Genomic DNA, 24197 nt, shown 5'->3' with positions numbered 1-24197 from the left:
GGAAATCAGAACCACGACTGTTTCCTAAAACTCATGTGTCAGAAGTGGAGTGCTTATGGAGGGAGGGAGTGGAAGCCAAACAGCTGCACATTCTCTGTAAATACTGAGATCTCAGCTGTGGACAGTAAGGCTGTGTGTGTCTGGCAGCCCAGGGAACGCAGAGACAGAGGCGGCTTACAGAGAAGCTGCCGTTAATCACTCTTACTGAGAAGCGTGTCTTTAGTGGCAGGGCGGGACGAGGCACTGGAGGCTTATTTCATAGACCCGAAGCCTCAACGTGTTACAGCTGAGGCGAAAGCCTGATTGTCACCTTCAGATTACCTGAAGGGCAAGAACACCACCAGCGATGCCCCGGGACCCACCAGCTCCTGAGGGGACGACTCGAGGCCGCTCTCTGCGGCGCCCTACCTGGAAGTGAGGGCTGGAGACGCACTTGGCCAGCTGCCGGAAAAGAGGCTCCATGATCTTCACGAACTCTGACGGCTCAATGACATCCAGAATCTCTTCCAATTCGTTCAGGAACATGACTTCTTTTGGACTGTGGGTCTTTGGCCAGTACTTGAGAAGTGCCATTACCACCTACAGAAGAGAGAACACACGGGGGTCACGGCCTGCTCCCCTGCTCAGGGGTCCCCTCTGAGAAGCCACAGATGAGGTGGTGCTTTCTCCCTTGTAAGAAGGAACAGTGATTCAGTGGTTGAGAACGTGGGCTTTTATAATTAGTGTTCAAGGTGTTAGTCGCTCAGCTGTAACTGACTCTTTGCAACCCCATGGACTGGTGCCCGCCAGGCTCCTCTGTCCTTGGGATTCTCCAGGCAAGAATATTGGAATTGGGGGTTACCATGCCCTTCTCCAGGGGATCTTCCTGACCCAGGGATTGAACCCGGGTCTCCTGCACGGCAGGCAGATTCTTTACAATCTGAACCATGAGCCAGACCTAATCTTACATACTTTAGAATCACAGTTTTAATTTATGTGACCTACTCTGTTTAACCACCCTCTCAGTAAGAGTCAGATCTTTAAATTAAAAAAAAAAAAAAAAGATATGCAGTTAGGTGAGTTTAGAGAAAATAAGACCAATTGAGAAATGTAGAGCATATGAATTTGTATAAATGTCTTAGGGTGGAGACACACATACATAGGCACAATCCATTTCTCTCTCAAATCAACTGACTCGTCATATGTATTTACACACATACATACACAGGTGGCTTATGTGGTAAAGAATCCACCTGCAAGGCAGGAGATATGGATCGGAACCCTGGGTCGAGAATATCTGTTGAAGGAGGAAATGGCAACCTACTCCAGTCTTCTTGCCTGAAAAATCCCATGGACAGAGGAGCTTGGCGGGCTCCATGGGGTTGCAAAGAGTCAGACACAACTCAGCGACTGAACACACATATACATACATAGCTGTGTACAGTGTTTTCAATGTGTTAAAACACATCAGAAAGAGAGATGTGAAATGCTGTGAAGTACTGAGGCTGCTGGCAAGCCCTCTGCGTGGCCACGGGCTGGTACCAGCCCCTCAGTGTCCCGGAGCTCTCCTTAAGTACCAAGGGGAACGACAAGCCTCGCCTTGGGACTGCTGAGAGGACGTTATTACCAAATCCACACAAGCGCCTGTGGAGCGCTGGCTGCAGTGCGGGGGTGAGCCTGGCCCGGGCCAGGGCCCCAGTGCAGGTCTGTGCAGCCGTTCCCCGTGAGGCGTGCCTGGTGGGGTGGCAGCGGCCTGGCTGGTGAGTGCTGGCCGCTAGGTTCCTTGCCCGTGACACAGGCAAAGTCCCTGCTGGGCAGCCTTTCTTCATCGTGTTCCTACATTTCCCAAACTTCCTACCAGTAGAGGCTGTTCACCCAAAATATCTGATGGGTAATGCAGACTAGTAGTATCCCTAAGAATTTAGCTACCTTAAGCCCAAAATGGTACAATGATGCCAAACATTATGCTGCTGCTGCTGCTAAGTCGCTTCAGTCGTGTCCGACTCTGTGCAACCCCATAGACAGCAGCCCACCAGGCTCCCCCGTCCCTGGGATTCTCCAGGCAAGAACACTGGAGTGGGTTGCCATTTCCTTCTCCAAAACATTATGCGCGTGTCTGTTAAGCGAAGACCTATGTAACTGAACGACGGTGACCTGTCGCCTAACGCAGCCATCTACCCTCGTCACGGCTGTTCCTGGCCGCCAGGGCCAGGACTGTGGTGAGGATCGCTGCTCGTGGCCGGGATTCCATTCGCTGCTCATCCCCGGCTCCGCAGACCGCGCCAGCTCTGCTGCCAGCATGGGCGCCGGCACCGCAGGCAAAGCGAGCAGCTTCGGAACAGCGTCTGCCGAGGACAACTCTGCCTGGACGCTTCTGACCTTCAGGCTCCTGGATAACCTTCTCTGTCCTTACACTTTATAAAACTCCAAATTTACTCAAAAAGTGCCCCCAGTTTTGAAGTCTGTCATAAGAAGTTAAGACACAACTGTCTTTAAGAGGGATCATTTTTAAAAAAATGCATTATTTGATGATTTTCCTACTTTTTTGCTCAAAATCATGTTAGTAGACATTTGAGCCCCCCACTCCACTCTGTGTATTGGAATCACTTTTAAGGTTCAGCAGGTGCCAATTACTTCACAAACCCACCATTCCTTGTCATTTGACAGAATGGAGTTTTTCTAGGAGAAATATGCTGATCTGTGAACTACAGAACCCAACTGATTTATCTGGCTAATGTCTCTAGAAAAGGTCTTATTTCTGGAATCAGAGTTGTATACTGGGCTTACTTTTCACACTGTTTGGAACGACTTCTGACCAATACCCAACTGGTTCAGCTCCTTCTGAGGGTGAGGATGTTCTGCAGGAGCAGGAGTCTGCTCAGGGAATGCTAATCTGAGCCAACAATGGCTCTCGCTGTCAGGCGCACTTCAAGACTGAGTTCTCCTGGGGAAGCCAACGGGCGGCCTGCTCCCAGGGGGAGGCTGGTGGGGGGGCAGTGGTGGTGGCTGGTGAGCCCGGCATCCCGGAAACCCCTCTCCTGTCCTGGAACACCAGGGGGAAAGGCCACGGGGCAAAACTTGGTCAGCTTCAAGGGACAGGTGGGTGGAAAAGGAACTTGATTTTACTTCCACGATGAGCCTCTGACTCTTATAACGACAGTGCACACGTTCCACACGCCCAGAAGGCTTTTGGGCACTCTACACAATTTACAAACAACAACACAATAGTTACAGATCACCAATGGGTACATCGTGGGTGCAGGACCGTGAGACGCAGGCCGAGTGCCCATCCCAGTGCCTTCACAAGGGCTTACACCTTCATCAAACTCTCTACATACCTTTGATGCTGAAGTCAGACAAGATGGGCTTTGGATTTTCGTAACACATGAATTCTAAAGGAAGGAAATTACTGAGGCGAGGGTCTGAACATTTGTAAACTTTTTTTTTTTACATTAACATCTTTAATAGCACTCTGTAATCAAGGGTGCTATTATATTACTTGTGCTATAGGAAATCAAGAAATGAAGTGGTTCTGGGTGGAAATACTGGGGACTGCGTGTGGGGGGACCTGAAGTAGCTTTGGGCTCATGCCGAGTCAGTGTTATCTATCTACTATCTAAGACAGAAGGACCCCACTGAAGCCAGGAAGGACACTGTCTGTCTCCTGCCTTCTTTCAGACAACTACAGTTAAAAGCTCTCACTGCTGAAAAGTTGTATTAGCTTATTATTAGTGGGAATTTATATGGCAGTTCAGCTGTTAAAGAATCCTCCTGCAATGCATGAAACCCTGGTTTGATTTCCTGAGTCAGGAAGATCCTCTGGAAAAGGGACAGGCTAACCACTCCAGTATTCTTGGGTTTCCCTGGTGGCTTAGATGGTAAATAATCTGCCTGCAATGCAGGAGACGAGACCTGGGTTTGACCCCTGGGTCAGGAAGATCCCCTGAAGGAGGGCGTGGAAACCCACTCCAGTATTCTTGCCTGGAGAATACCCATGGACAGAGGAGCCTGGTGGGCTGCAGGCCATGGGGTTGCAAAGAGTCGGACACGACTGAGCGACTAGGCACACATGCATAAGCTTTATCAGCAGCCATATTACTTCCAGGTGAGAGAGAGAAGGGGGTGCAGGCATTGACTGAGTCTTGCTGGAGCAGGATTAGGACCAGGTTCTGACAGATGGTGGTGGGGGGGGGCAGGGTGGGGGGTGTGCAGGTGGACAGAACCTGCAGGGGGTGGCTTGGTGAGAAAACCTGATTCCATGATAAAAATGTAAGGTAAGAGTCAGTGAATTCTTTAGCCACTAGACAGCATGAGAAATATGCACAAAGAAATATCACACAAGGAAACTGCACACTCTTCTTATTTTTGAAGTAGGAATAGTAGGAAAAGAGCAGGGTTCGCGTTAAAATTTCTTCATATAACAGTTTGGAAAAGAATTGCAAATATAGACAGGAATTAGGATGTGTCACTAGAAAGACATTAAAAAGGGCTTTTTTATTATTAGTGCTATCTCATTTTTCTTTCCCTATCTAAACATGTCGTCAGTTTAGTAGGAGGATAAAATAACACGTCCTCAACCTAAATTGCAGTAAATACTTTTGTGTTTGGTACGGAAGTCTGGTAAGATTTGGTACATCTCCTGGTTTGGGAGGTGGACGTCCAGAATGTTGGTCAGAGCTGAGGCAGAGGTGCAAGGAAGACCAGGGAGGGGCTGCAGAGCAGGGGGCTCCTGTTCCCCCTGCAGGCAGAAGCTGAGCAGTATGACCAGGGGCTTTCCCTGAATTTTAGGGTGAAGGGGGGTGGCCACATGTGGAATTTAAAAGCTTACAAAGAAAGGAGAGATCAGAAGCAGTTTAACTCAGGATACAGTATTAAGAATTTCTTTTTTTCACTATAAAAATTACAATTTCAACAAGGAAACTGTGGAAGACCACTAAAGGACAAGGAGGAGTCAGGAATTACGACAGTCACCTTTTCACTCCAGTAGTGATTTTTCAACGTGTTCCAACCTTTAAACTGGCACCTGACACTTCCTGCTCTGTTACTCAACAGTAAACCAGCCCAATTAAAAATGGGCAATGAATTTAAGAGATTTCTCCAAAGAATAAACACACATGGCTAATATACATGTGTAAAGATGCCCAACATCGTTAGTCATTGGGGAAATGCAAATAAAAAACCATGAGATACTCCTTCACACTCACTAGAAGGGTTACAGTAAAAAGAACGGAGAACAGCAAGTGTCTGCGAGGGTGTGGGTCAGCTGGAGTCCTGTGGCTGCGGGTGGGAATGCAGAACGGTGCGGCTGCCGTGGAGAACGGGACAGCATCTCCACAGAATTACCAAACGATTCAGCACGTCCACTTCCTGGTTTATACACAAAAGAACTGAAAGCCGGGACGCGAAGAAATGTTTGCACACAGATGTTCACAAAAGCTGAAGTATGGAAACAACGCGAGTTTCCGCTGACAGGTGAGCGTGCTACCCACACGCGGTCTAGCCACGCAACGGAACACTACTCAGTCCCGACAAGGAGTGAAGTTCTGGCACACGCGGCAGCACACACAAACCCTGAGCACATGACACTGAGACAAGCCAGCTGCAGAAGGACAAATCCTGGACGAGTCCACTCACATCCGGAATCTAGAGCAGTCAAATTCAGGACAGAGAGGACAGCTGAGGTTATCACGGGGAGGGTGGAGGGCAAACGGGGCAACCCTGCTTAACGAAGACAGAGCTTCTGTCTGGGGCGCTGACAAAGTTTTAGAAACGGTGGTGGCAGCTGCACAACATCCTGAATGGAATCAATGCCCCTCAACAGCATTATCGACTCAAAGGACACGAGCCTGGGCAAACTCCAGGAGGGAGTGGACAGGGAAGCCTGGTGTGCTGCAGCCCACGGGATCAGAGTCAGACACGACTATAGCGACTGGACAACGACAAAACTGTAACCTTCAAATAACAATCTTGTTATACGGTATATTCTACCACATTTGAAGAAATTAATGACCTAGTATACAAAAAACCATTGAACCACACACGTTAGGTGGGTGAGCTGCATGGCACAGAATTACACCTCAATAAAGCTGGTGAAAAAAGTGTATTCAAACGCTTCAACGGCCACCTGACACACCCAACTTTGTGAATCTAAGTGACAACAGCCTTTTTATTTTTAATAAAGATAAAGTGCCAAGAAACCTGGAAATCTAAACACCGACGGTGGCAATCTAACGTTCATTTATGATACAATGATCATAAAATAGTTACACTCTAACTTGGGAGAATTTTCAAAACAGCAAAAGCTCTTTAGTATAGGCATTTTGAACCCTTACTACACTTCCTCTGACTGAAGTCAGTAAACTGTGCTGTTAAACCAAGCGATGTGGAAGCATTAAACCGCACGCGATTCAGCAGCCGTGCCGTTCACTCAGAGTAAATGGCAATGCGGGATAAGGTGGCCATCTTATTACATAAGAGTCACTTTGGCAAGGGGACTTGTAATTAAAATTGCTACAGTTTGAAAGCTCGTAACACACGAATAAGATCGGTCTGCGTCCGTCGGTGCTGTAACTTAGGAGGGAGAGGCTGTCGTGGTGAAGGTGGAGGAGCCAGACTGCAAGGCTGATAGCTGCAGTGCGCACACCACACCGCAGGGCCCTGAGCGAGCGGCTGTACTTACCGGCTCAGTGAGGGTGCTGTCCTTCTCTAAAAACTGCACCACGCAGTAGGCCAGCTACGCGAGAGAGACAGAGTGTTAACACCGCACGTTACCAAGGAAACGCGGCATCACCGCCAGACACCTTCCCCTGGGAGACAGGCCTGGACGTGACCCATGCCCCCCACCTCCCACCCCGGGAGGGACTCTCAGGGAGGGACCCAGGACCGATGTGCGACACAGGTCAACTGGAGAAGGAACATCAGGAAGCTGAAAAAAAAAAAAAAACCAACCCAGGAGACGGTCTTTTAGACCAAGACTGCCAAGTCAGCCCAGGGCTGGTGAGGACTTTCCCTGTGGCCTTTTGGACACCGTAATGAACAAGTAATCTAACTGCTGGGGGAAAAAAAATCTGTTTCCATCTTAAATCCCTAAACTATTAATTTCTAATACAGAACAACTAACGTGATAATAAATTGGTTGGATGTAAAGATGTTACCAGTTAATAGGAAGCAGAGAAAAAACTCTAAGTAAAAGATTTCTCAGGAAGCCAGTGTTATTAGAATGGCTGGGTTCCCCAGTGGCTCCGCTGGTAAAAAATCCACCTGTAATGCAGGAGACACAGGTTCAATCCCTGGGTTGGGAAGATCGCCTGGAGAAGGAAATGGCAACCCACTCCACTGTTCTTACCTGGAGAATCCCAAGGACAGAGGAGCCTGGAGGGCCACAGTCCATGGGGTCACAAAGAGTTGGACACGATTTAGTGACTAAACCACCAACTACCACCCAGGAACACACTTTCTGATGCTATGAGGCACACTCCTCGAGGGAGGCCCCACAGAATGCAGGGGGGTGTTTCCTGGTTCTCAGACCTAGACAAGGACCCGAAACTTCCCGAGCCGCGTCAGTGTGGCTTATTTCTGTCTACATGGAACTTAGAAGAAAAGTGTGAAGGAAAATCCAAATTTCCTGGGGGAAATGCAGCCAAACAACCAGTTAGAAACCATTTATGGATTAGTTTTTCAGTGTAATTGTAAACAGATGTTTACAAAGTTATAAAAACTCCACAGCTTCAAAAAAAAAAAACAAACAACTTTTTGTTTGGAAATATATACTTTTTTTATTCTTTTGGCTGCACCATGTGGCTTGTGGAATCTTAGTTCCCTGACTGGGGATCAAACCCGTGACCCCTACGGTGGAAGTGCAGAGCCCTAACCACTGGACCGCTGGGGAAGTCCCCAAACAACCTGTCGTCCTGCCACTTTACTGGCGGGCAGACACAGCGGTGTCGTCTTTGGGGTGCGAGGTTTCTATCCCGCCACAGGAAGTCTTCCTCCGAGAGGTCTTCCTTGACCCCTTCATTGTGTGAACCGCTCCCTTTTCGATACTGACAACCAATTTTGAAATTCTCCATTCTTGAGAATTTTCTGATATTCTTAAAAAGCAATCTCCTTTACTCCCTTATCCTTTCACTCATCATCGGAATCCTGATACCCAAGTCCACATGTGATGTAACAGAGAAAGCACTCCCTGCTGAAGGCTGGGGTTCAACATCCCAAGTTCACTGAGGTCCAAGCAGAGACGGCCACGCTCCCTCCCGAGGCCCCACCGACCGTCGAGGGAGGAGCCCTCACCTGCGGATGGTAGACGCTCAGAGACTTCACTTTGTGCAAAGGTAATAACACCTTCAATAAGAAAATCTTGTGCTCTTCTTTTAGTGGTAAGGCAAATCCGTTAATTATACTGTGAAAACAGAATTTATTCAAAGTTTGAATATTTACAAATTCCAGGTTAAAAAACGTATCTCGCCGTTTTTTAGTTTTTGTGTTCACCATGAAAACCAGCAAGCAAATTATGAGTGTCAGAAAAAAGGAGGGCGGATAGTGGCAAAAATTAAAAGACTGTTAGGTCCCTTTCAGGAAGCACAGTCATTTCTATCTTTGGAACTGCAGGGTGATTTAAAAATTCTGAGCTCACAGGTGGCTACCCGGAGTAGTGGGAGCCTCTGGGGGCAAAACCTCCTCCACCAGGCAGGGCCCTGAGACCGGCAGCTCGGGTGGGCACCAGCGCCTTCCTTCAGCCTCCACCATCGTCTGGAATTCTCACTCACTTCCCCAGAGAAATCCTGCCTCTTTATTCTAGTGCTGGCAGAACAGTCTGCGTGTGCAGAGTGGGGGTCATTTAAAAATCAACAAGAAAGCTGTTCCCTTCTGCAGGGAAAGGGGATCCCCTGCTCTTAACCTCCAAGCTGAAGTTTTCATCTGCAACATCGAGGGCGTAGTTACCTACTTGGCGTTTTACACTCAGGTAAGTTGCTGAGAGCTGCAGAAGTGTTACAGCAGTTTCTCAACTGGTGCCTTGTTTGTGAGCCTGGCACGCTGGGCACTCAGGCAGGATCAGTCCGAAGTGACCACTGGGGTGATTTGCGCATTCAAACGAGGGGACAGGAGAGGACCTCGTGTGTGGTGTGGGGGCTGTCCGGACACGTCACTTGGCTCACCTCAGCCTTGCAACAATCTCAGACATGAACACGATTACCTTCCCATTTCACAGGGAAGGAAACAGGAGGCGCGAGTGTTAAGTAAGGCACAACAAGGGCACCCACTCTCGTGCTCACTGCTCTCTGCTGAGAGAGAACCCGGGACCGTGTCAGAGAGGAGCTCGCCACGAGGACTGTTGTTAGCTTTACATTTTATCTGAAACGGCGAGGGAAGTTGTTTTCAGAACGACTGGGCCTCGGTTCGCCAGATGACAACACTGCAACGGTGTTCTAACAGCTTTGGGAGTTACTAGACTGAACAGGAGGACAGTTTCCTCCCCGCAGGACTCCTCAGAACCTTTAGCTTCTAACGTGAACTGAGGTGTTGGGGAAAAAGCACTTTCGAGCTTATTCAGTGTGGAACCCTGAGGAAGGCTGTTTGAGAATCAGTGAGTTAGGAGGCCTGGGAGAAGACCTATTGGTCGTTGATTAAAAAAAAATGATAGGAAGCAAGAACTCTACTTGGATTAAGACAGTGACATTTTTGAAATGTTAGTTTATAAGAATACATATGAAAAATTTATAAAATCAAAGCAATTTGAAATACTAGTATTTACTCAATACCCCAAATGTATAATAAATGACCTATTCTTCTTCTAAGTGTCAGATATAAACCTTCTTAATGTAGCTATTTTTAGCACTGCTCTTGAGGAAATAATTGAGATGGGTTCCCATAGTAATGCTACCGAGGTATATATACATGGAACAGAATCTACATATGGAACCATACGATGGGAGAGTCCCGTCACTCAGTCCTGATCCGAGGGCTCACCAGCCCCTGCCACTCAGTGAGGCTGATTCCAGTTCCTTCAGAGGACAGCCTGCTCTGCCCTGCTCTGGGGGGGCGGCTGAACGCAGTGAACTGGATGGCTTTGGCACAAACCCCACCAAAGGCTGTTCACTGCCAATTAACAGAGAGACAGCTTACCTTCCCAATATTTCCAGTAATTCTGCTATGCCATTGTGATGCTCTGTTTCATAAATAAATCTGGAAAAAGCAAGATGTCATTTAGAATTAGAATGCTGAAATCATGGCTAGAAAAGATGAAAATGCTCTGAAGAAGAAAACAAGGCTTTTAGGAAGAAAACCATGTAGCCAGGCAACGAGAAGCACCACTAACTGTTATCAGAGACTCCTCAAGGCCTGGGTGTGCAATACTCAGGGGGCAGGGAGCAGGGCTCGCTCCCGTTTCTCCCGAATATTTCACTTTGAAAGTTTCAAACATAAATTGGGAAGGATGTTTACAGTTAGCACTGCATCTCAACACCCGGATGTGACAACAAATAGCCTGCTGTTTGCTTTTATTTTTTTGCTGCATCTCAAGCTAAGCTGACACCTGACTCAATTTTAAAGCCTCCGATATTTAGCATGGTCTCTGCAAAGGGTACAAGCTACTTCCTTACCACTGGGGCTGGCTCCCTTACCTCCTCCCTGACACCCCACACTTTTCCTACGTTGCTTCAACTGCCATCTTCTGAAACCCGTCTGAGCAGCCGCTCCCTTGGGCCCCGTGCGTGGTCCCTGGGGCTCCCAGCGCCTGTGTCAGCCTGAGGCAGCAGACCAGGACTTATTGTCAACACGTCCCTGGTGTGAGGGCCAAGCCTGGCCTCTGAGACACGACTGCTGAGTCTACTGGGGCCAGGGACAGGAAACAGGACAGCGTCTTCTCTCTCCAAGGGTCCCCCAGGAACAACCCACTGCCGCCCCACAACTTGGCTCGCCTGGAGTCAGCCTATCCCAGAACACGCAGCGAATTCTGCCTGAAGCCAGAGGGGGCTGGTGTTTGAAAAACGTTCCTGGCTAGCAGACAAACACTACCAGTTTAGAGCCAGCTTCGGGCCAAAAATAAGTTCGCAATGAATAAAAATTTTCATTGTCATCATTTGAAACAAATGGAATAGGGACATTAAGGTAAAGACCAGGTCGGACACAAAGTGTGACACGCTTCCGAGGAGCGGGTCTCATGTCTCTAGATTTTGGAACCAATCTTTTAAAAATGGGGTCGTGAGGCAGGGAGGTAACCCCTTTGGCTACAACAGAGGTGGGTGATGGGCAGGCAAGGCAGTCACGCGGAGGCCTGGACACCAGCTTGGACAGATCGGAGCTGAGCCCACAGGGACCCGGGTGACAACCACTGAGCAGCAGAGCACAGTGGTGTGGTCGCAGCATGGAGCTGAGGCAGGGGTGTGCCCGTGATGGATCGTGGTGGCCAGGCTGGTGACAGCAAGGCTGCGTGGCGTGTGGAGGCCGTGCCAGCCTCAGACACATCGGCCCCGCCGCCCTGCCGCCCTGCCCTGAGCTGGAAAGCTGGCCCCTAGGGAGCTCCAGCCTCCTCGGACATCTACACGGGGAGGAGCTTCAGCTCATGGAACTCAAGGCTCCCTTCGCTTCACCTGTTTTACCAGAAATACTTAAAAACGGCTCAGACGTACAAAGTTACATTTTTGTCCAGCACGGCTGGCCCACTTCTGTTTCTATTCCTCTGTGTCCACCGGGGCGGCTGGGCAGGCAGCAGCAGGGCCAGGCTCCTGAAGCCTGAGAGCTTGGCTCTGGCTCCTGACGCTTGGAGGCGGCCAGGCCCCTGGGTGCCACCTGTGACCCAGCGCCACCAGCGCCGACGTTTAAACAAGGGTGGCCTGGAGCCGGCAGCCATTCTGTTTTCCTAAATCAACTTTACTATCTTCTCATCGATAAACTCTTAATTTGGATTACTCGATAGATGTGGAGCAGGTACAGGAAACAGAAGGTTTCCCTGGTGGCTCAAACGTTAGAGTCTGCCTGCAGTGCGGGAGACCCGGGTTCGATCCCTGGGTTGGGAAGATCCCCTGGAGAAGGAAATGGCACCCCACTCCAGTACTCCTGCCTGGAGAATCCCATGGATGGAGGAGCCTGGCAGGCTACAGTCCATGGGGTCGCAAAGAGTCGGACACGCCTGAGCGACGTCACTTCACTTCACAGAAAAGAAAAAGCAAGTACAGCCCCCTTCCTTCTTTTCCAGAGGAGAGCAAGAAAGCGGGTGCAAAATGGGAGGCAGCCCTAAGGGTCCATGCGGAGCAGAGCTGTGGCGTTCCTTCCTCCTTCCACACAAAGGAGCCAGGACTCCCCCCGCGCTGGACTGAAACCTGTCAAGGACAGGGCCCCCACAAATGGATGCCATGCACCCCTCTCATGAGGGGTGAGGCGCTCTGCACCTCACACGGAGGCGGAAGCTGGTCCCCCTCGAAGCTGGGCTGTGCTCACCTCCCCGAGTAGCTCTGACCCATACCAAGGGAAGAAGCCAGCTTGCCCCAGGCCGAGGCCAGGCCCTGTGGGGCGCCGGCAGCCACTGCGGCCTCTGCCTCGAGTTCCTGGGGCCTGGGCGGGTCACGGGACGCGAGGGCCAGCAGATGGCTGACCGAAGCTTCCGAGAAGGCTGCAGGGGCGCCTTGGCAGCAGAGGCTGAGGCCCGGCTCTACCTGCCACCTAACCTTCGGGCTCCACCAGTGACCAAGACGGGTGCAAGCCCTCACCCGGAGCTGCCAGCCCTCAGCCGGGCTGTGCCTGACTCAGCTGTGAAGACACTGACTAGACTTGAGAAAGCACAGGCCTAGGTAGGGGCCTCGCACCAGCAGCTCGGGGACGGGGCCGAGCGCGTCGGAGACCGTCTTACAAGCCGCGGCTGCGCCACGTGGGGCGCAGCGAGCGGGGTGCAGCTCCTGGGGACCCTCTCCATCTTTCTCACATGAAGTGAGGAGCGGGTGGTGCCGAAGGTGGAGACCAGGCTGGTCACGGAGCCCACAGAACCAGCTCCCTTCTGACCGCACCCATCAGGGGCGGTTCTTACAGACGGGATCACTGAAGATAAGAGGAGAAGGCCACATGCCCAGCACCGAGCGCGCAGGGAGAGCTGAGCTGTACCGGGTGACAAACTTCTGGACAACCACCTGGTCAGGCATTCCAGGCCGAGGTCACGGTTCCTCAGGTACGAGGCAGCCTCTCCTCCCTGCACGCAGCACTGACTGGTGGTTCTGCACAGAACAGAACCCACCTGCCCAGGGAAGGAACCTTCAGGCAGAGCTTCCTCCACTTTAGTCTAAAAGACCGGAACTGAAATCCTACCTGCTTGCTGTTGATTAAACAGGGGATGCTATGCTTTGATATATAAGCACATCAGCCAAGGAACGATCTTGTTAAAAAGGAAACACTACACCAACAAAGACAGAACAGGAACATGACATTTAGGAAACACGACGTCACCCCTCTAAGTCATGGGTCCAGCCTGGGCTCCGCCATATAAATGGGCCATGTGGAGCGTGGAGGGAGTCTGAAGGGAGGCCATTCGTGAGCTGGACAGCTCTGACGCCAAACTGCATTGTCAAGTCTGCAGATAAAGTGGGGGGCGCCAGACCCTGCCGACCTGCAGGCGGGCGGGCGGGGTGAGGGACGGCTGGGGCAGGCCGGCCCTGGGGCGGAATTCCCAGAGAGGGCCGCTGGTCTTGGCTACAGGACCCTGTGTCTCGCCCACTGTCTCAGCCCCTCTGCTTTCCCTGCTTGGTCACGGCCACTAAAAAGGCCCCGGCCAGGCTACTGGGGTGCTCTGTGCGGGTGCCCCCAGGCCACCCCGTCCCACAAAACCCGCCGGCCTTCCAACCTCACAGCAGATGCCCGTCAGCGCCGGGATTCAGCACCACCTGAGGCATCCCAGAGCCGGGGGCTTGGGGCTGAACTGCCCCTTACTGCTTCCAGGGGCAGAGAAGGAACTATGCTAAGGGTTTTGTCCACGGACATTTATCGGGCGCCCCCAGGAGCCGGGCAGGAATCTGGAGCTGGAGCTGTGAGACCAGCCTGCCCTCCCAGGAGACCAGACCACCCGCCACGCTGGGGCCTTTCTGGTGTGGGTCTGTTTCCAGAGCCCGGGCAGGTGAGGAGAAGGGCTGGTGGAAAACGGGAGGATGTGCGGGGCACCGGGGGCTCACCCAGAACCTACATCTGCTCATCCGAGGAGCATGCTGGCGCAGGAGTCGGCGGATCTAGGGGTGTTAGCACCCAGGTTCACAGAGGTGGAGGTGGGCCAGTGTGCGAAGGGAGAAGGGGGTCAAGCTGAACACTTGAGGGACACTCTTCCCTGAACCCTGGGGCGCGGCCCTCCTCCACCATACCAGGGCCGAGCCGGCCCCCGTGGACCTGCAGGCCTGGGGAGGCCCTGGTCGCTGCTCTGCCTCACCCACTGCTTCCAGCAAGGACGCCTCCAAAGAGCCCCTGCGCCACCCCCCACCCTCCTCCTTCCACCAAGATCCACAGGGAAGCGTGAGCTGGTGCGGCTCTGGGTGGGTCCAGAGGGAGCCAGGCTTGGGGTGCCCAGCCTGCTGATAAGAGCTGGACCACAGGTTGGGGTGCGAGCCATGGGGTGGGGGGTGGGGGGGTAGGGGAGCAGGCAGAGCGAAGGGGCCCTGCCCAGCGCCGAGGCAAGAGGTGTAGATGGGCCCCCAGCTGCACACGACAGGCCGGCTGCTCACAAACAGCCCCTCCTGCTCCTCAGCCTCTGAAGGAAAACGGTGAGGCTAAGTGTGACGGGACCATCGGCGTGCAAGAGGGGAAGGCCACCGTGCACGGACTTACCTATAAAATATATTATTTATCTGTTTTCTGATGTAAGCTCTTAAGCCTAAGAATTTTCCATAGATTCTGTGAAGGGTAGTTTTGAGAAAATCTCTCTCGCGGGGATCTTCACTGTCAAAGAGCTCTAAAAGCTTCAAGGAGAAAAAGACACTCAGTGACACGGTAATGCTCTCTGCGTAGATCACGCAATCTGTAGCTTCAGCTAATCTGGGCCTTACCTGCAATACAAACTTCTGATCAATATATTTCTTCGCTATATTAGGTTGGAAATCTGGAGACTCTAAAAGTCTTAAGAAAAACTCATAAACAAGCTAGGAGGAAAGAAAAAAAAAACCACAGTGAGTCAAATAACATGGTATTTCATTAAATGGAGATTTCAAAATATACTATGAGTTGAATCTCTGTCTGCAAATACTAACCTTAAAAAAACCCACAGGCATGTATCTAAAGAATCTGTATCAAAGCACGTGGCTTAATTATACTGAGGATGGTAATTGCTTTACTTATAAGAACCACAGGCTATACTCTTCCGTGGCATCTACACAGGGACGCCCGTGGCTGAGGTCGCCCCTGCTTGGAGCCCACAGTGCACAGGAGCCACGACCCTGGCTGGGAACAGACTCCAGGTGGGATGTGCAGGTCCCGGCATCCCAGGGTCCTGGTGGAAGGCTGGACGCACAGGAAGCTGGGACCCCCGCATGAATGGGCTGAAGGCTGTCACGGTCACACACGATACTGAGGGCAGGGTGCTCTGCCTCTGGCCCCTCCTGTCTGCTCCCCATCGAGCTCCTTCCCAGGGTGTTTAGCTCCCCGACTGCCCTCCTTCAGCCGACCCAGACCTCCCGATCTAGCTCATGGGGCTGGCGCCCTGCCCAATCCACCTCTTTCTTCACAAATGTGTCAGAAAAACAGCATCCGTCAAGCAGGTGGGCCCTGGGATGCATCGCAGGCAACAGTAAGTCTGAGGACCAAGACTGAAAAATGTCTGCATAAGACCCGCGACCTCAGCTCGACAGTCACTTCCACTGAAAATATACTGACAGTTCTGTAGCTGTGTAGTTTCTGTAACGTGTCCAAACAAACAAAAACCTTCTTCTGCTACAACACTGCTCTCGGATGTGCAGGTCTGCAGGGCTGTGACACCAAAGCTCAGAGGCCTCCCCCCGCCGCCCCGGGACCAGCTGGGCGTGGGCTCCCGTCCTGGAGAAAACACCGTGTCCCGCCCCTCTGCTTCTGGGGCACCCGCGACCCCGTACCTGCAGGTGAGGCCAGGCTGCTTCTAACGTTGGCTCGTCTTCCTCTGGGTCAAATTCTGCTCCCGTGGGGTTGGAGGAAGGTGGTAACGTTCGAAACATGTTAACTGCAAACTAAAACCCACATATTTTATAATTATAACCAGGATATTAAAACAATTTCCAGAGAACATCTACAACAATCTCAAGGCATTCTAATGGCAGCTGCCTCCTGTGGCGATCTGGCTCGTCTTAGTCTCAGTGTTCGGAAGCGGCGTGGGTCTCGAGAGCCTGGGTCAACGCCGCAGCCGGACCCAGGGCCGTGACAGCCTACACCGAGGTCCCTGCCTGACCTCTGGACGGCCAGCACCAATATATACCACCCGGCAGGGATGACACCTGTTTCGGAACATGGAGAGAGTTCCGAGTGCTAGTGAGAAAAGCGGAGATCACAAAGGAAACTGTGGAGATCCAAGAACTGCAAACGGGGAGGAAAAAGCAGAGGTCATGTTGCACTGGACGCCGTGTGCACCTTCTGGAGTCCTCCGCAGGGACAGGGACAAGAGAGGCCACAGTGACGACACGGTGGTCTCCGGGTGGGCGGCCAGAGGAGCCTTTCCAGAGAAAGGGCTGTAGTGTTGGCAAGGAGAGGAGGATAGCCTCCTCTCGCCAGACAGCCCGGCCTGTGCCAGGACAGGACGCACAGACGGGCGAGTCCTCTGGGGTCCGGGCGATCCCCCCGAGAGACTCTCTGCCCTCTGCTTTGTTCTCCTCCTTCACTGTCCGTCACCACATACCCCCAGCCCAGGCTCTGACTGATCCCAACTTCATAAACATCAGCGGGCTTTACAACACATGTTTTCTATACACAATCTAGCATTCCTGGGCGCACAGGGGTCCTCATGGTTAATGAGGATAAAGCACAACGTATACGACAGATTCCTGATATAAAATAAAAGTTTAGTTTTTCTCTGTCACCAGTTCATAACCTATTTTTCTTTTGTAGTCAGTTTATTTCTAGAAAATTTCTGTTTTGTTTGGCTGTGTCGGGTTTTGGCTGTGGCGCTCGGGATCTTCTCTCGGGGCACACGGACCCTCCAGTTGCGGGGCACAGGCTCAGCAGTTGCGGTACTTGCTCTCCAGGTGCTCCGGGGCACCTGGGACCATAGTTCCCCAACCCGGGACTGAACTCACGTCCCCGGCATTGCACGGTGTATTCCTAACCACTGGCCCACAAGGGAAGTCCCCTCGTACCTATTGGTTTAACTGTGACCAGTGACCTCACCAAAATCTTTGAGCCGACCTACGCCAGTTAACAGAGCTTGACTCTAGGGATCAAAAGAAGCCCTCTGTCCCTGCAGCCCAGATGCACAGAATCAAACCCCCCCAACCTACAAGGCAGAATCCCGTTCCACGGCAATAGAGAGGGTCTCTGCAGGGAGTTCAGAGCAAATCTGGCTCTTCAGAGAACAGCCTTGTAGAGACCAAGCGAAAACTCCAAGGCACCTGTTTTGGCTCGTCCTGTTTTTCTGTAACACCATTTTCCATGAACAAACACAGTCACTCCCCATACCACGGGCTCCAGAAGCCCCCACACCGAAAGTCTGGTCTCTAAGTCGTGTGAGAGGAGCTCACACAGGTGGTCCAGGAACAGGAGGAACAAAGAATGGCTGGAACAAGGAACCGAAAGCCAGAAACAACTACGACAGTTTACTAAAAATACGAGTAATGCTCTTCTTGCGGCTCAGCTGGTAAAGAATCCTGCATCTGTAATGCAGGAGACCTGGATTTCATCTCTGGGTTGGGAAGATCCCCTGGAGAAGGGAAAGGCAACCCACTCCAGTATCCTGACCTAGAGAATTCCAAGAAATGCAAGGACACGCATGTGTAGTGCAGGGGGTCGTAAAGAGTCGGCCATGACTGAGCGACTTTCACTCTCGCTTTCCTAAGATAAAAGTAAAAAGGGGCGGTGCTCCAGAACCTGTGGACGGGGTGTGCGCACAGGGCCCAGAAGAGGCCTCCCAAACAACAGGTGACCACAGAGCAGATGCTGGGACAGCCGTGGCCAGGTCGAAGGGGCAAGTCCTCTGTCCCTGGCCCCCAGGTTCCCGCCCATTAAGGAGAGGCGAGCTCGTCTCCTCTGGGCCTGAAGGGTGGGGCGGGGGCAGCAAAACAAGCATGGTCACCACCGCCCGCCACCCCCCCTCCCAGGCTGCGGGGTGTGAGAGGACAGGATCAGAACGGAGCCGGGGGCCTTCGTGGGGTGCGGCATTCCTGGGCCGGGCTTCCCAATCCTCTCCCTGAGAGCCACTGGTTGGGGGGCTCCCAGAGATTGGGGCTGGGAGCCCTGGAGGGGAGGTGTCTGTGAACACACTCCACCTTCCTCTTTGGGAGACTTGCTGGTGGGCCCATGATGTTGGGGTGCAGGGCACCTAGAAGGGAGCACAGGGGCCACAGAGGTCAAAGGGGAGAGAGGAGGGGTCAGCTTGCCCGGATAGGGGCTGGAGGCTGGGACACATGGGGAGATGGCCGCCCCTCAGAGGGGGTATCCGGGGAAGCCCAACATTCCCCAGAGCACAGACACCCCCGGGAGGGGTGGTGACCCGGGCAGAGGCCAGGCTGCAGGACGGCAGGCACAGGCCCCGCTCAGGGGATAGGTGGGGATGGTGAGGTTCTGAGCCGGGGGTTGAGTGTTAAACTTGGTGTGACAGCCATAACCAGAGGAGCAGGAAAGGGAGATACAACAGATTGTGGTTAAGGCAATGGCTGAAAAAAAAAAGCATACCTGGCTGAGGCTTAGAGTACCCACTATTCAATCCAACAGTGATCTGACTGTCACTATGATGGCATTTAGTCACTGTGGTCACATCTAGATCAGCTCACTTTAAGGAAAGATTACCCTCGAGAATGAGAGTGGGCCTCATCCAAGCAGTTGAGAAGTCTTCTAAGAGCAAAACCAGCTTCACCGAGGAAGAAGCAAGTTCACTGTGCACAGCGGCGGCGGCTCCCGCCCCTCGGGGTTCAGATCTGCCCCGTCGGACTCCACGTGTCCTAAGACAGAGCCTCAAAAATCCACCCATCCATCCATGCATCCATCTGCTCCTCTCTGTCTTTCTCTGCTCTATCTTACTGGTTCTGCTTCTCTGGAAGAACTCCGACTGATCCATCCTTGGGGCCTGCAAGGGGCTGTGGACCAAGTTGGTTTGAACACAAAAGTCCCCTTTTCAGTGTTCTGTGAGGATGACCATCTTCGGTCTAGGAAGTTTTATTACTGGCCAGCTCCAATGGATAGAAAATTATTTGTTTCATGCAACAACAACAAAAACCTCACACTAATTTCTACCCTCCTTTCCTACCACATTTCACTGCACTGATTTAATGCTCTAGAAAAGGGTAAAGACATTAAAAACTAAAACACAGATAAAAGAGCAGAAAGCAAAAAAACAGGCCACCTCAAGCTGTCCTTGGGTTTCCAACCCACCAACATTTCTTAGCCCGGAAGCTTCGGGGTCAAATGAATTGAGCACCGTGGCGTGGAGTTTAGCTTCAGCACTATAGGAGGCGATCACTGCCAGCATCACATCACGCCATGGATATCAGAGGGAATCCGTTTCTGCTGTGAGTCTAGAAGCCTTAGATCTGGTGCAGATCATGCAGACCACCCCCCACAGCCTCTCAGCGTGCACCCCGATCCGGGCACACAGAGCCTGAATCAGGTCTTGGACAGAAAGGTGCAGCGTGACCTTGGGGCAGCCTCCCTGGGCCCTCTTCTCACTCAAGAGCAGGACCCGAGACTCAACAGCCTACTCAAGCCTTGGTTTTCTCACCCGCAGAAAGAGAGTAAACCCCTGCTTTGCATGGGGCATGTGAGAAACAGACGTCGTGACGCGTGTAGGCGTGCACAGCCCCCGCGCACGCGTGCAGGCATGCAGAGCCCCCGCACACGGCGTGGACTGACCGTGCGGTAGGAAGCACCTGCTTTGACAGCTCTCCCGACACTTCTACTTTCAGTATTTAAATGACCCTGGAGATGCTCTTCTCCCAGTTGCTAAATTTACTGAGTAAACACAAACCAAAATGGCTCAAGAAGCGAGTTTATGGAAAAGTCTCACCATTGAGCAGTAACATGCACGCTTTCTATGCCTGTGATACTCACCGCCAGTGGGTGAAGTAATAAAACACTCATGCTGTGAGACACCTGCAGTACAGTAAACAATATAAAGGTTTAAGACAGGAAGGGATACACTCCAAAAAGGAACACTGATAATCTAATTTCAGAGACAAAGAAAGAAAGGTTGATTACTCAGTTCTCTGTTTAAAACCACAAGGGTTCTCTACTGCTACTGATTCTGTTTTATTCATATCACTAGGATTTATAAAGATGAGTCCACCAAAGACCAAATTACAGCCCTTCCTCCGGTAACAGGAAGGCCAGGCTCTGAGGGTCATATTGCTAAGAGACACATTTTGGGGGTAGGGAGGAATGGAGCCCTTCCACGTTATATTTTAAATGGCAAGCTATGATTTGCAAATTACATAACTGGGAAAACCAACAGAGGCAATGGCCAGAGCATCACAGTTGGACCACCCATACAAAAACCAAAAATACACACCTAACAGCAACAGCCTCTCCACCAACAACAGGTAATGAGGAAACGTGATTAATAGGTGGACCCCCAGATATGTGGCCACAAAAACGACCAAGGACCTGGGAACTCACAAGCCAGTTACAAGGCCTCAGAGCATGAAAACCCTAGGAAAGGCACTAAAGAATACCCGAACGAACAAGGACCCTTCCCTTTGCCAGTGTGAGATGACATCGTATTACAAAGATGTAACTTTTCCACAAAGCAATTCATACTTTGAAAGCAATCGTAGTAACTCTAATTGACTTTTTAGGTGGATAATAATCCTAGTAGCAGTCTTACAGAGAAAAACCATCCCCTGCCTCACTTGTAAAATGAGATCAGTCTGGTTTCACAGCAGAATTCAGGCGTCATCCTGGGGAACGTCTGCTTGACTTTGACCCTCCAGCACCTGCCGCAGCGCCCAGCACCTGGTAGGGCCTCAAAAACCTGCTGAGAGTAAGTGGGTCCTTTGGGAAAAGCACTGACCAGTCACCTTATTAACTGCAACACCAAGTAATTACCTGGAAACTGTGAAAATGTCCCAATTAAACCTCAGCTCTCCGCTGCAGTGTCATTTCATCAGGGGAACCTCTCCTGACCCCAGGCCCAAATTGGGCCCCTGAGTTCAAGCTCTTCCATCATCCTGGACCTCTCTTCATGATCTGTGTCTCAAATATAACTGGATGGTTGGGTGATTCCTGGTCTAATGTCTTTCCCCTGGTGCTGCTTTCCAGGGCCCATCGCTTCATGCGGCACAGAATGAGCACTCTATTAACGTGGTGGGGCAGTGAAGTTGGGTCCCCTCCTCCAGGAATCGACATCATCACTTCCTCTAAGTGACAGCTGCTTTCAAAGGATGCAGCTTCACCTCCAAATAGATGCCCGAATGAAGGAACCACAAGCTGAACTCTTACTGTGAACAGCTGGTTATTCTTACGATCAAATATGTTCTTAATCAAAGTTAAAGCTATGGAAATAAATACCTACAAATCTTTATAGAATACTTAAATAAAGGAAATTTACTCTCACGTTTTCAAACAACATACATTTTAATTTAATGACTATTTCACTATTAAGGGTATAATAGCATCTTCTTCAAATGAAAATATGCTCGTCATTTATAGTTATGTGATTCATGGGGTCGCAAAGAGTCGGACACGACTGAGCGACTGATCTGATCTGATCTATAGTTATGCATATAAATTTATTCTTTAGTTTTTATTTTTTGAACTTCAGAACAGAACATTTACTTACAAAAGATAACCACTAATCTGCAATACTTATAGTTCAGTTGGTGCTATTTAAAGATAACACTGCAACTGGAAGCTTCTCCTAAACTGTTTACTCTGGATCTAAGGTGACTTTTACACAGCCTCTGAACGATGTATTCCCCAGTATCTTGCTATGAAAAGCCTCAACGATAAACAGCTGAATTTCATAGTGAATAACTATACAGCTACCAATTAAATTTTACCATTAACATCCTTATACATTACATACATTGATTTTTTTTTTTTGCAATAAATTGTGAAAAAGTTTAGGAATGCTTTGGAATGGCAAAACTATGTATTCTGCATTAAACATGAGAGAAATGAACTGAAAAGGGAAGCTTAAGAGCTAAAGTATTTTATCTGCTGGTCATGTGTGCATAACCAACCATCTTCTTGCTATGTGCCATCTCCACTGGCTAGATGTACACAGCTACACGATTATAAATTATGCACATAACCTTTAATTAGTTCATTTTTTAGAATCATTGCTGGACCACCTGTGTGGATGCAGTTACAAACCAACTGAGTATCTATTATAAATGAAGCAGAGACTTACACTTCCTGACAAGACACAGAAACAGAAATGGGATTTGCCCTACTTCCTGAAACAATGAAAAAAACTAAGCTAAAACATATGGAATAATGGTTTGCAAGGCATGGATTTCAGGCAGTGAAAGATAGAGATTCCTGAGAGATGGGAAACAAATACCCAGCTTTCTCCTTCAACAGAATTTCCAGGTTTCAGCACAGGCAGAAAGAACCCAGGTGACGTTCAGCAGACACAGGTGTTAGAATTTGCAAGGTACAGTCCCAGAGAGGACAGAGGTGCACAGAGACAACTCCAGAGACTGCAGAGGTCTCCTTCAACTATTCAGCAGAGGACTGACCAGCACATCTGTGTCAGAAAACTACTGGAGCCTGCAAGAAGAACACCCGAAAAGAGCAGAGACCCAGTACTCCCCCGGGGCCAACAGCAGTGCCTGTTCCCACCAACCAGACTGGAAGAATTCATTAATTCACAGAGTACCGGGCTCATAATCAGAGGGGTCTTATCTCAGTAGAGGGGATAATTAGCCACAGAGTGACTATGACCACAGTCCTTCCTTCTTGTTGTTCAGTCGCTAAGCTGTGTCCGACTCTTGGCAACCCCATGGACTGCAGCACTCCAGGCTGCCCTGTCCTTCACCATCTCTTGGAGTTTGCTCACAGTCATGCCCACTGAGTTGGTGATGCTACCCAACCATCTCTTCCTCTGGTGCCCCCTTCTCCTTTTGCCTTCGATCTTTCCCAGCATCAGGGTCTTTCCAATGAGTCAGCTCATTAGTCCTTCCTAACACCTCTTACAAGCAAGAATCAAAAGGATCAAACTGTTTGCAAGTAACTTAACTGCATGCAAAGCAAAGCTCCAGAACATTAGCAGAAATCAGTTAAGTACGCAGTATTCATCAAGACAAAATCCACATGGTCAGGCATCCAATAAAAAATTAATTACCAGACACATAAAGCAGCATGAAAGATATAATCTATAACAAGAAGGAAAACCAATCAATTGAACTGACCTGGGACTGACACAATGGTGGAATTAACAGATAAGGCTAAAACAACATTCTGTGTTTATAAAGTTAGGTGGAGACACGAAGATATAGAAAATACATAAACTATATAAGATGAAGACGACAATGTGAGATGAAAAACTTACTGGGTGGGAATTAACAAAAAAGTGGAGACACTGCAGAAAATTACTGAACTTGAAGACAACAAAGGGAATCACCAAATGAAACACATGGAAAAAAAATACAATGCTAAAGAGAAAAAGAGCACCTGTGAGCTGGGGGACAACTCTCAGGGGCCTAACACACACGTTACTGGAGTCTCTAAAGGATTATGGTGCAGGGGGGCAGAAAAAAATGTTTGCAGAGATAAGGGCCAAATACTTTCCTAAATTTGATAAAAATTATAAATGAACTCCAAACACAAGAAAAAGAAGAAAAATACACCAAGGCCCATCGTAATCAAGGTGCTTGATTAAAAAGAATAAAAGAAAAAGATCGTAAAAAGCAGCCAGAGGGGAAAAAAAAAAGATGCACCAGGTTCAAAGGAACACAGGCAGGAAAGGCAGCCGACTTCTCATGAAAAACGATGCAAACAAGGAGAGAGTGGAGCACAATTTTTAAAGGATCAAACTCTGACCTGCTGCACAGAGGTATTGTGGGTTCAGCTCCAGACCACTGCAATAAAGTGAATGTCAAAAATAAAGCTAGTCACACAAAGTTGTTGGTTTCCCAGTGCCTATG

The 24197-nt window shown here is 50.2% G+C and overlaps 1 protein-coding gene across 9 annotated transcripts in view; it reads right to left on the bottom strand.

Annotated features, from left to right (window-relative positions):
* Window positions 1-24197, bottom strand: part of PPP2R5C (protein phosphatase 2 regulatory subunit B'gamma) — a 140055-nt gene that overhangs the window by 18877 nt on the left and 96981 nt on the right. For all 9 annotated transcript variants that reach the window (XM_027521338.1, XM_027521343.1, XM_027521340.1 and 6 more), the window contains 7 exons: window positions 16029-16139; window positions 14991-15083; window positions 14773-14903; window positions 10102-10161; window positions 8269-8377; window positions 6659-6712; window positions 409-579 (listed from right to left, as the gene is read on the bottom strand). In XM_027521338.1, the coding sequence (XP_027377139.1) occupies window positions 409-579; window positions 6659-6712; window positions 8269-8377; window positions 10102-10161; window positions 14773-14903; window positions 14991-15083; window positions 16029-16139 (729 nt within the window). The remainder of the gene's footprint in view (window positions 1-408; window positions 580-6658; window positions 6713-8268; window positions 8378-10101; window positions 10162-14772; window positions 14904-14990; window positions 15084-16028; window positions 16140-24197) is intronic.

This window comes from Bos indicus x Bos taurus, chromosome 21 (assembly GCF_003369695.1).
Source record: "Bos indicus x Bos taurus breed Angus x Brahman F1 hybrid chromosome 21, Bos_hybrid_MaternalHap_v2.0, whole genome shotgun sequence".
Taxonomy (NCBI): Eukaryota; Metazoa; Chordata; class Mammalia; order Artiodactyla; family Bovidae; genus Bos; species Bos indicus x Bos taurus.
Note: the sequence above shows the minus strand (reverse complement) of the source record. Positions and strands in the feature narration are given on the sequence as shown.